Source organism: Anopheles merus, chromosome 2R (genome assembly GCF_017562075.2).
Source record: "Anopheles merus strain MAF chromosome 2R, AmerM5.1, whole genome shotgun sequence".
Classification (NCBI taxonomy): domain Eukaryota; kingdom Metazoa; phylum Arthropoda; class Insecta; order Diptera; family Culicidae; genus Anopheles; species Anopheles merus.
In genome coordinates, this window is record NC_054082.1 from 13,853,336 (window position 1) to 13,866,390 (window position 13,055).

The following is a 13,055-nucleotide window of genomic DNA, read 5'->3' on the forward strand; positions in this document are numbered from 1 at the left end:
AAGCGTCCTTTCGAATGCTCTTTCATTTATTTGCAAATTTTCCGGGAATTTCACGGGACTTGAGCATTGTAAGCCGCTTCTATCACAAGCTTCCTACTGTAGCTTTGTGCTCAAGAAGATGTTCCTTTTTTTTGTTTATTACACGCCCACAAAGCTGTAGAGAAACAGGATTAGCAAATTTGGCTTAAAGTATAGCCATGCTTTAAAGCCTCCGTTAATTTAGCAAGTGACCAATAAGCATCCCCTTTAAGGCGATTAAATTGGGCCGACCACAGAAATGGTGCAATTACACTTCACGGAATGATAATCAAACCAAGTCAATTACAGAAAACGAGGTCATAGAAAATCAATTACATCTACGTTGTTAGACGCTCAATTGTTATGGCACTTCTTGAGCCGCTGAACAACGATCAGCAACTGTATAATCAATAGCTATTTTGCAGTAATATGAACTAAGATGTTTTCAATCAGTCAAATGATTTCCTAATCTAATAGGTCTAATAATTAATTGCCAGTTTTATGATAATTTCCCTCATAATACTAAACATCATGAGAAGCACACAAAATAAATGAACTTTGTTGTGCAGATTGCCTAATTTACGGCGTATTTTCAACGATTGAGGTTTTCTTTTATTAAATACGTGAAAAAGGACAGTTTTGCGAATTGTATTGAAAGTTTAAACAAAACAAAACAAAACTTTGCGACATTTATGTTACAAAACAAACAATACGCATTCCCGAGAAAACATTCAACGATTCCAATACCACGATAAGCATCCTCACAGCAAGAGTCAGCTGTGGCATAAACCGAACCGGCACTAATTACCATGCAGCCGAAAGGGAGCAAGAGGAGAGTAGTCCACTACACGTTAAATTATGTGCACATTGGATGCATTTTTCCATTAAACCGAACCAAAGGTGCACCAAACCGCCAAAATGAAAACAAATTCGATGATACACTTGCCCGAAAAAGGAAAAAAAGAGAGGCTCCTGCTACGTACAGCATAACACATCCGGAGCGGAAGCGTGTAGCTTTTAACCGCTGCCACCACCACCCCCATTTGCTGGAAGCCCAGCGCAACCAGGAGGGCCACAGCCACCCGGACACAGTTCAATAAGTCCATTTTTCCTGTGATTATCGTGTTTGGAGTTCGATTGGGTGTGGGAGTAGCAAAGGTCTTTTTTTGTGTGTGTTGTGTTGTCGGTGTTGTACCTTCATTCTGCTGCATTGTGTTTATCCACCTTGGGCACGGTTTGCCCACCCGCGGACTGGTGGAAATATGAAACAAACAAAAACAATCAACACAAATCCAAACACACATACACACCGACACGCGCACAGGAAATTTGGACTTCGGCAAAAACCGGAAACGAGCGAACGAGAGTCGAGAGTGAACGTGAACCATAACGAAAGCAATCAATAAGTGATTATTTTGCAGCCCGGGCACTGAATCAAAAATGCAAACAAATAAAAATAAAACAACTTCAAGCACTGCTGCAGGACCGGAGCGCAACGGGCGAACGAGGCGAAGGCCGCTCGTGGGGAACGCGCTGAGCTGGAAGTGGAATTTTCACCTTCACATTTTCCACGCTCCATGACGAGCCGTTACGAAACGAAGCTCGAAACGTTCGTGCAACAATTTAAGGTTGCCTGTGGTCGCTCTCTCTTTCTCTCCCTCCCTCCCTCCCTCCCTATCACACATACAAACACTCAAAATGGTTACTTGAGTTTAACGAGCCCTACCGGTCGGTTCTGCCCTCACTGCAAGCGCCTGTACAATTGATTATCATTCCAATTGTGATTGTTTCTCTCCAGTGATTTATGCGACCACTCCCTGGACCCTGCCGTCCGTTTGCTGCAGGTGGAAGCAGAAGTTGAAACATCCAGCTAGCAGGTATGGATGGTAAAAAAAAACACGTTGCGACCACTCCGGACAGGCGGGACAACAACCCAAACAATTTTAAACAATAATTTATTGCCCTGCCAGCACAAAGTAAGTGCGCTTCGGGGAGACATTTCCCAGCAAAACTATTCCCCTATCTTGGAGGAAACCGTTTTCTCCCGAACCAACAGGCGGAGTGCGCAATCAAAGTTTGATTTCATTAGAGATTCCGGACGCTCACGTCGGCGATGGTACCGCTGCGTCGTATCATTCGCCACGCCGTCAATCGTAATTGAGATTCCAGCGGCGATCGATGATGACCGCGCAAGGTGTAGCCTCCAGGGATTACAGTAGGAGAAGAAGGTTCCATTTCCTGGTACGCAGGAAACGTTCAGCACTGCGCTCGGACATTGATCGCTTGTCGAAATCAATCTCGGCCCTCAGAATCATCCCTCAACGCTTCTTTCGACACTAATTTGCACCCCCGTCGTCCCATTTACACGCAAACAAGTGTGTGTGTGTGTGTGTGTCTAGTAAATATAGATCCTCTCACCTCCACCCTATTGTCTGCTTCTTTCCTTCCCCAGGGACGACGCGCGAGTGCTTCTGTGAGGGGGTCGAACGGGCTGGTCCCGTCCAATCGGCCCGGCGCTGTGCTGTGTGCTGCTAATCGATCGATAATGACAAAATAACAGCCGACCGAACGAAGTGCACGAAGACCACCGGAACACAGGCTAAGGTCAAGGGCTGCGTACGTCGAGATTACGCCAGCGAACGTAACTGGAACACTGACAAAACAACGGACCCGTCTCTCGCTGTGTGTTACCGTCAGTATTCGCCGAGAAGGGGCGACCATCGGGCGACACTGTGACACTCGCTGTGTGCGTGTGTTTGTGGTGCAGCATACCTTTACCGGCCTCCAAAAGAGTGATAATGTGCTCCCGCCGAAGCAGTCGAGCGTCCTGCGGGACATCTTCGACCCCTTGGGTCCTGGGCGTTATTACCCTCACACTGCTGACGACCGCCCCCACCCGAAGCCTTTGCAGTGTAGCGCCACATCCGGCCACTAGCACCGCTAGCAGCGTTACCAGTTCCAGTGTCGCATCGAGCAGCTCCACCGTCACCGTTCCGGACGCCTCGACCGCACGGCCGACGGTTAGCGCACGCCAGGATGCGGGCCCGACCGAGCAGCCAACCCTGCCACCCGAGGGTCAGATACCGCTGGAACGATTGCCCTCCAACACGCTGCTCAAGTACACCGCCTACAAGGACGTCTCGATACTGCACTTTCGCATACCGACCGACACCCGGACGGCCTTCTTTAGCTTTAAGGCGTACGAGGAATCCAAAGGTGCCTTCCGTAAGTGTGCACCACCACTCCCACTGCTTGCAATCAGCGTTCGATGAGCAATATCATTACCATGGCGGTCTTTCTTTTCTCTCCTTCTTCCACTGCAGAGCGCAACTGCAAACCGAACGATATTACGCTGCACCTGAAAGCGGGAAGCTATCCGGTCATCAGTCCGGAAAATATCACATTTCCCAAACACTTTCTGGACGCCGAGGAGCGGTAAGTTTCTGTTTCTGCTTTCTTTTCGGCTGAATTTCGAGAGAGTTTGGTAGGAGAGAGTGTGTGGTAATATGACGGACAAAGAAATTGGACGAACTTTTTTCATTAGTTCAGTTACGACTGCACGTGTGTGTGTGTGTGTGTGTGTGTGTGTGTGTGTGTGTGTGTGTGTGTGTGTGTGTGTGTGTGTGTGTGCGACACATGTCCCCATAGGAAACATTAAACCCTTGAGTGCAGTCTAGTCCTCATCCGTGCAGAAAGTATTGGTTAGTTTGTATCCGCATTTTACGTTGCAGTAGGCCGACAGAGATAAAGATATGTTAACTGTCAAACCCTGTTGTTAATTACAAGAATTTCAATTTGAGCCATCGAGAAGGAGATTTGAACCATAGTAAGGCTCTATTGTACGCTTTTCAAATTCCAAACCAAATATCAAAAAACAAATTCAAAGCCAAAATTCAAACCCGATTATGACCTGATGCGAAATAATTACGCAAAAGCCAAAAATAATCTACAACAAATATACAGGATTTTTCAGAAAGCTCTCAATTTTGAGATACTTTCTTGACCTCTTCTGGATTTATGGAATGGAATTAATGGAAAATATATACGGCCATATGGCCCGTTGAAGATTAAATTAATAATAATAATAATAATAATAATAATAATAATAATAATAATAAAATAACTTTTTAATAACACGCTTTTGGGACAGTCTCAATGGGAATTTCCAATATGACCGTTCCAAAAGGGTGCTATAGAATGCAATTTCCACCACATAAAATTCATTTCTCTAAAGAAAGAATCAAGAAAGTGTCCCAAAATTATAATAACCTCTGAAAACTCCTGTAATGGAGTTACCACAGACGTACGATGTTATTTTCATGGCGTGATCAACTCCCTGTAGCAATGTAAATCACAAGAAACTACAGTTAGATCCAGAAATGTTCAACTTCAGTGAATGATTCGTCATTTTGTAATATTTGCATTTCTATGATAATCTATACTTTTTAATTGCAAAACTGCAATGAAGAGAAGAGCCAGTTTTCTACTATTCCAAACAAGCCCTTTTAAGCATTAAAACACAGCTTAAGGCGCCCATACCAATTTTCACGTCTCCAGGTGTGTGGAATTATTACCAATTAGCCAGCTCCTAAAATTGTCAATTTTTATCAAAATACTGCAACCCGAAAAAACCGCCAAAACCAAAACCCGCCCCAAAAAACCGACTCCTTTCCAGTAAAGGGTTCGAATGCCGTGCGCTGCTGTAACTTACGCCATTACACACGATCGCTGATCGAAGCCTGCTGCTGCTGGTGGTAGCTGTCGGTTTTTTTGGCTGGTAACAAGCAAACTGACTATCTTGTCGTACAATCGCCGGAAGGGAGTTGGGCCCGGGTCGGGCAGGTAGCGCCCAAACGCAGTAAAACTCATCAAAAATTACGTGACAAATGTTGCCAAAGCTATCATCAGTCAACCGCAGCTTCTGGCCCCCCACGCGTGTCAAACTGAACCATCACTACGACCAGCACGTCCCGTGGAGGCGTCGTGGAGGCGCATTTCAGCGAAAAGTTGTACTTTGCCAAAGTCTTTAACGAGGTGGGGGGGGGGGTGCGATGCTCCAATACCTTTCCCTCCCGGACTGCCTCAGTCCAGGCGTTTCCATCAAAAGTGAAACAAACTCCCCAAAGTGTGACGGTTTGTGCGGTGGTCCCTGGGAAACGCTGTTGGCCACAACAAAATCACAGGTTTTATAAATGTGTGCCAACGTGCGCGCATGTTTGTGTGTGTACGTCTTCCATCTTTGGCAACCGTCTTCATTTTGGGGAGGGGCAACATTATACCATTATACCGGAGCCTACAGAAAAGGGGGGAAAAGTTATTTTCCCAAAACTTCCAGCCCTCGCGCGCTCCGCCCGCTATGAACGCCCGCCGAAGGGTGAATTGGAATGCACGATAAAAGATGGTGCGTATCCTCCACCATCCGCAAGGTAGCGGTGATGGTTCGGTGGGAAAAAAAGAAAAAAAAAGTATAAACATAACTTTTCATCGAAAAGTGGAACGATAAAGTTGCTCCTTTACGGGCAGCAGAGAAGGAGAGATGAAGGGCGGAGGGCTGCAGACGGAACCGAGCAGACAGCCCGACACGTAGCGCAGGAAATGAGTAGTCGATGAGGCTTTGAGCCGATGAGGGAACACAGCCAAATATTCATCGCCCTGATGGATCTCCCCCTCTCTCTCTCTCTCTCTCGCCATCCCTCACTTCCGATACAGCCCACAGGAACTCGGAAAAGTTGGACAAACAATTCGCTGAAACGCTCACCGCTGGAGGCAAGAGCAACAATTTGCTTACTGCTGCCGGCACCGCCAGGCTGCGATTAGGTCGCCATCGACCCTCCATTGGCCGTTCGAATTGTGCATTATTTGAGGTGAGGGCTTCAAGGTGGACGGGAAGTTCCAATACCCCAGCACTCCCAAACCATTGGACGACGCCATTGCGCGCGCTTCACAACAAAGCAAAGTAGCGCCGGATGGACGTAAATTTATAGTCTTTCGATTTCAAAGTGGGAGTTCCAGTGTTGCCCCTTCCCTGAATGGACGAAGGAGGACCGAAGACGTCCGTTTGCCGCGTATCGTTAAATGAAGTGAGCTTGTAAGCGGAAACCGGAATCCCTCTCTGCCGAAAGCTGTCTCACCTTCAAAGAACTGAACCTTGGAGAAGTAACCGTCACTCCGTCGGCCAACCATTTCGCTCGGAATTGTATCCGCTGCGAGCGTTTTTCATTCGTCATTCTCGCACTGCCACACACTGTCGCACTTAATTAGTGCAGTTTTGTGTGTTGCTTCATCTTTCGGTGGCAGGTTCGTTGGGGTAGGCGCTACTGGCTACAGAACGGGGCCAGCGTGTGCCAGCAGTTCAAAGCACACGTGTTACATGATATCTCTGATGTGTGTGTGTGTGTGAGTATGCCGTTTTCCCTTCTGGGGACGGCTTCATGGTTGGATGGAAAATCAAAAACCCACCGCTCCGGCAGGATTTGCCAAACAAAAACAAATCCCCGCTTTAGAAGCGCAAGAGTGACGACGGCAGCTGGCGGGATAACGCTGGCGAGCGAAATAAAACATTGTGGAAAAGCAAATTTCAACTCCCCAAACATGCTGTGCCAGTGCTTTTGATAGAGACCGAAACTCCCGCCCACGGCACAAACGAGTTTCCCCGTGAATCGGATCATGGAAAAATGACAAATTCTATCACATTCCGATACGCCGCAATCATCGGAACACGCGACGACGACGCAGCGAAGACACAAAATCCTATGAATATCAAAAAACGAATCCCCAGAAGTGGTCCCCCGGCAGGCGTACCAGCGCGTTTGATACTGGGATTTGGGACAGTGGGAAGGCTGTGGCTCACATCGTCGCCCACGTCGCCTTCCTTCCCAGCTTTATGTGATTTGGTACGATTTGTTTGGCTCCGCGCACTTGGCAGACGGATGGCAGATGGGGCGACGAATCTACCTTTCGGTGAGAGTGCTAGTACACCTACCTATCTCCCCCTACCAACGGCAATGGGACGAGTGCCCACCGATCCCACACTACCCGCATGATGCAACATTCTGGCGAAAGACTTGTAGCTTTGGAATCGAAAAGCAACCCACCGCCCCATGCCAAAGTCCACAAAGTGCCGCCGGATGAGACGATGGAGACGCCAGTAGTTTTGCCCTGTCACTTTTTTTGAGCTCGCCCAACGCTTGGCAAAACAAAAGTGCCCAAAACAACCCGAACAAAACCAAACAAAACAAAAAACCTCATCATAACCCATGGAAATCGTGGCGTTCCCGTCTATCTGTGCACGCCAACAGCAGTACGTATACGTGGGACGGAAGAAAACTCCAACCACCGTTCGTTACTATTTCTGCCGCTGCCAGGCCAATCCCCTCGCACGGCTTATGCTATTTTGTGCTAGATTATTATATTTTCTTTTGCCATTTTCCTTCTTCTACGTGTGGGTGTGTGTGTGTGGGGACGATGACGACGACTGCCGGCACTGCCGGTTTGGCGTCCGGAATTCATCGCCAACGAACGCGCGCGCCCGGTACAGGTACTTGGCCTGGTGGTGGGTCGGTAGTTGGAGCCGTGGACACGGGGAAGCATATTTGCATAGCGATCGGGCCAGTCCTCGGAGCACACAACGGGCGAAAGTAGCTGTCCCCTGGCTTAACTCTGGAGCGAGCATTGGAAAAGACGAATGGCGTTGAAATTTGATTTACAGCCCGAACGCCCCAGAACACGCCAAACTCGCTTCTACTCATACACAGGGCATGCACATACACACACACACACATAGCCACATATACAGGCCAGAGTGCCAGCGCGTTCTCATGGCAGTGGGCGAAATAGCCTCCTCCTTTGGGGGAATGGGGATGGGCCTGTGTTTGGATGTATCGCAAGGGTCCACTGGTCCGTCATGTGAACTCAAGGCTAACCGCACACATACATTTACAAACTAGGGAAATGGAAATGGGAGCTTTGGCTTCTTTTTTTTCTATTGACACAAGGGCATTCGGGAGGGTGAAAAGTGTTTGTTGGAGGGCTCAAAGTCAGGAGAAACGGGAACGCTAGTTTCTCGGCACAGTGCTGGACGAAAAGCTGCTGCCAAAAAAAAGAAAACGCTGCTTCCAGCTCGCATTTAAATTTCTTCTCAGTTGTGCGGTTTTGTGACCGGGTGACCTGTGGGGTTCAATAAAACAGTAAGGGCGAGTGTAGCCAGTTTTCGAACAAATTCCTTCGCCACTATAACGCTTCCATCCGTCTAACGAGCCAATTTACTTTACAATCGTTTGCCTAAGCAAACCTTATACATTGCATTACAAGTCATTCAGTGTGAGCATAACAGAATGGCTCCAGTTATCCCCCTCCAAATCGGATGTAATAGACACTTGCATGTGAAGACAGTGACAGAAATTTCGCTTATAGCATCATTACTTTTGAGTAAAGTTTGATACATTCTGCTGGCCTCGAACTTAACCTCCATCCAAGCTTCACATTTTTGATGCCAAATGTGAAGAGGGGACTTCAACCCATGAGGCGGGAGCACGTTGATAGGTTGTACGACTTAACTATGGTACCATCAAACTGGTCCTCAATAATATATTTTATCTAAAAAAATTCTTACCTATTGTTCTTTTTTAAGTAACCCTAGTTGTTAAGTAGCAAAAACCTTTACGCGCAGACATTCAGCCGTACCAGCGAACTAGTTCGTTCCTGGGAACGTTCGCCGTGACGCTCATTTTCACTCATTTCATAGCCCTCTAGATTAAAAATTAGAAAACCATATAGATTTTGTACTGGCCAACCTACTGGTACAACCCTGTCCTCTCATGAGCGACGATTGTCGAACGGGTTCGCCGGTACGGTACGACGCTCACATCGGAATCCTAGGGATGGCAACACATCTTATGTGCCCGGTCCTACAACGTCGCGGGAAATAACTAAAACAAACATCTAGTACGTTAGCAAAATGAGTGAAAATGAGTGTCGGGACGTACGTTGCCGAAACGAACGGATTCAATTGATACGAAATCATTGGCCATTGGGTTTGATTTTGATACCGCCATCAAGCTTATCTCGTCATCAACTTAAAACATTAAGCACCATTCCAACTAGTGAAGAATGCTCTCTCTCTGTGATGTTTTAAACATGACGCAAAAAGTTTTTAAATTAAAATTGGTTTTGTGTTGTGGATTAGTTTAAAATTTGTTCTGTTTTACAATTTTAATCCTTTTTAAAAGATACACTTAGTTCTGACTTTAAGGGTCGTCGTACTCATAAAAACCTAAATAGACCATCTCCTTAAATCTAAAGTTTGAATATGAAAGGCAACGAATAGCAAAATTGCTCAGAATACAGGGCTCGCTTATAAAGATTTCTGCCACTGTAGAACGGAATTACGGATATTTCACAACACACACACACACAAACAAACCCAAACCCAAAAAAACACCCATCAAAAACATCAAAAATAACCCCTGTCGAATAATCACGATTTTTTTTCCAATTTTGCAATCTCTTCCCGCTTCACCGGTTTTATCTCCACCGGCGGCACAGGTTCGAAATCCACAGCCTACAGTTCAAGTCGGACAGCACGACGAGGCGGCTAAGCATTGAGGGACCCCATCCGGGCAACTGGTTCGCGGTGGCATTCATCAGCTGGACCGACCCGAACAACGAGCGGATAGAGCAACAAGGTAAGTGTCGCTGTTGTGACGGAGTTGGCAAAGAGTTCCGGGAAAACTGTATGTGTGTGTGTGTGCCCACCCAAAACTAGGACAGACACGAGCGAGCGAGCGCGTACAATCAGACGGGCCAACGGGTCGCATCATCCGTCAAAAAGCGACAGCACACCTTTCGGTGTGCTTTTAAAGAGGGGCGTTCTTGAACATGACACACCGGACACGGGACCGGCCGGTAATAGTGTAATTAAATCACCACGCCACTGGTGGCCAATTTCGTCCAACCAGAGCGATAGAGGGAGTGTGTGAAGGCGAAAGAGGAAGGAAAAGAAACTCAATTCACACGCCCATGCAAATCATAGCCCAGGCCCGGCGATGCAAGCTCCAATATGCAGATTCAGAACATTGTACACCGAACACGGGGCAGGCTCGCGTGAAACGGACCATCCTCAAATTGTCCGCTCGTGGTCTGTGCGAGCAGGAAAAAGAAAAAAACGCCAAAAGAACGACCACAAACCGACCACCGCCCGTTTGATTGACTGTCATTATTTGTAATTAGGTCGAGATATTGAGATACATCCCTAAAATAGTGTGCCGGAACGGTTCCGGAACGGTTCCCTCAATCAAATTAACAAATGGCGTTCCATTCCCGAAGCGCTTGCTGGGATGCTCTCTTGCGTGCCGTTGGAAAATTGAAACCATTCAACAATGTCCAATCGGTCGGTACGGATGCGTCGAAGCGCAAATTTAGCGCGTGCCCGATGCGACGTGTGTTTGACGCCACACAATCGCGGAGTAGTGCTGCCGTGCACGTGCAACCGGTGATTATTGCATTCCAGCGTGTGTGAAAATTCAGGTTGGAGATCTTTTTTTCATGTTTTCCAGCTCCTACCATCAGACCGACCCTCTATGGGACAATGTCACTGTGGCAGAAGGGTAGAATTAAAGCTCAACCGAAATTTTGATTTCCCTCTGTTCTCAAAAGGAGCAAAGGTGGATAGGTTACGGGACGTGGGGAGACACCCACTCGGTAATCAACCCATTCGTATGTTTTACACACCCCTAATAGGTGGGTCATTAATTTTAGGGCCAGGGGAAAAGCCGGATTCCAGCCGCGACATTAAAATAGTATAATTGGAACATTAGCATATAGAGGGCGAAAAAGACAGCGTGAGAGTGAGAGAGAGAGAGAGAGAGAGAGAGAGAGTGAGAGTGAGAGAGAGAGAGAGAGAGAGTGAGAGAAAGAGAGAAAGATCTTCTTTGGGAACAAATCAGTGGTGTAGAGCAAACTTTTCAGTTCGCTGCATTCCTTTGCAAGTAAGGTTGTTGGTGACCATTTTTGACGTTACCTTTAGCTTATGGGTGAACATTTAAATCTCGTTTTTATTCAAAAGTACAAACTGAATAATGTCAAATATTTACAGGTATTCCCCGATATATGCTATTAATGCGGACCGGTGGGAATAGCGTATCTCGAATTATATATATTATATAGGCAAATTATAGCAAATTTTCATAAAATATTGCTTGAAGTGGTAGCCACTAAATCGAAGGGAATTGTTCTAAATTCATCCAAAGATTTCAATTTTGTACCTTGTAAAATGGTATTCAAAATTCGACCAAAGGGATTTTTTTTTAATTTGACAATTTGATGTGTCAAATCAGTACAATTTGCTCAAAGAACTGTGAAATGTGAAAAAATCGCTTATATCGAAATCGCTTTTTATTATTGAAGCTTGATTTTCGTATCAATTAAGTAAAAAATAAAATAAAAATAGTCATTTATTTAAATAAAAATTTAATCATTGCCAAGTAATAACATGCCCCGCACTAAAAGCTCTCGAGGGCGGACCGTAGTTTGACGGACCCCTGAAGAAGAAGAGAAAGGGGTATTATAATTTGTTTCGAGAGAGAAACATAGAGCGAGACACGGTAAACTTGTTGTGTGTCACTCATTATGACGCGTATGAGTAAGAGATTCGATACTCATCCGTTATTGTGAAAATGGCAGCACGTCTAACGATTACGCCACCAAGACGTACAACGGCTGTGCATTATCATCAGCAACATATTTGGGAGCCTCGATGTGCTTCGATAATTTACATAAAGGCCGGGCTACATTGATCGTACTCCTGAGTGTAATTTTGATTTTCACTAGCGCATCTGGTGGCGGCTGGTGGAAGCTTTTTTTGGTCATCAAGGGAATGGTCGCACCGGATCTCAAATTTAAGTAGTTATTTAACCGTTTTTCGATGCGAAAACGGCTGAAATACTTGCACAACATATTTATGTATCAATTACAAAGCTTTCCCAGTCCAGTTAAAGTGAAAATCATAACATATAACATATTTTCTGGAGCAGTCCCAAATTGTTTGGCAAAATGCTTCAGTCAGCCGCCGCCAGGTGCGCTAGTGAAAATCGAAACTACACTTGCGAGTACGATCAATGTAGCCCGGCCTTAAAGCTTGTGAATTTATATTCAAATTTAAATTGAACTGAGCGTTCTAAGAGTAACATTTTTACAAAAAAAGGAAACACGGCTTTTCAAAAAAAAAAACAAAAAACTGGATTCCAATCAATCGCCGACACAAAGGCGTATTAATTAAGTGCCACAAAACACGGAGCAACACTGACGGGGTGAAATTGAATTTTGCGATGCGAAACGGAAAAACGCACAGAAGTTCCACTCTTGCCGGGTGTTTTCTCTTGCGTTGTGGCCCGTGATACGCGTTAAGTGCAAAATTAACTCTTAAAACCCGGCGCAGAAACGGAATAGTAGACACACACACACAAAACCCTCCCACCTGGTAATGGCTAAATTATCCCCCGCCTCGTTGCCATTTTCCACCTCACAAATTCTTCGATTCCATTTCCCCCAGTTAAGATAAACGTTTTTGCACCGGTTCGAGGATTTGAAAGCGATGGCATAACGAACCGAAATGGCAACGACTCTACCACTTGCCAGCTCAAACCTCACCCTGACCCAGAGTAAGTTGAGTGGTACCCGGTTCGACACTCGACTTTGCACATCACCTTCTTTCTATCTCTCTCTCTCGGGCGGCAAAGTGGAACTGTGGAAAACAAACTTTTCCACTGAAGTGATAAGAAATTTTAATAGTAAGGAAAAAAGGACGCGTCCCATCCGTGCGTCCCCTCGTTCCATCGCGGTTTGCACGATCTGGGGTTTGTTGAAAGGTTGAAAATTGAACTGTAGCGACAATCGTGCACTATTGGCACCAGTATGGGGCAGTAGCAGTCGGTAGCGGTAGTATGCGAATGTGTTGAAAAGAAAGCGAATGAAGATGAAAGCGGAAATCTGGCTTTCTTTCGCTCGTAGAAGTAGTTAAAGTTTTTAATGACGTTCGGAAC

The 13,055-nt window shown here is 46.1% G+C and overlaps 1 protein-coding gene across 8 annotated transcripts in view; it reads left to right on the forward strand.

Annotated features, from left to right (window-relative positions):
- The window catches only part of LOC121587945, a 73,790-nt gene that overhangs the window by 57,070 nt on the left and 3,665 nt on the right, over nucleotides 1–13,055 (forward strand). For 6 of the 8 annotated variants that reach the window (XM_041905320.1, XM_041905325.1, XM_041905324.1 and 3 more), the window contains 3 exons: nucleotides 2,471–3,243; nucleotides 3,342–3,453; nucleotides 9,562–9,701. In XM_041905320.1, coding sequence (XP_041761254.1) covers nucleotides 2,817–3,243; nucleotides 3,342–3,453; nucleotides 9,562–9,701 — 679 coding nt within the window. In that variant the 5' untranslated portion in view covers nucleotides 2,471–2,816. Of the gene's footprint in view, nucleotides 1–1,816; nucleotides 1,896–2,123; nucleotides 2,394–2,470; nucleotides 3,244–3,341; nucleotides 3,454–9,561; nucleotides 9,702–13,055 lie in introns of those variants that run through there. The other 2 variants (XM_041905327.1, XM_041905328.1) reach the window with 2 other exon arrangements.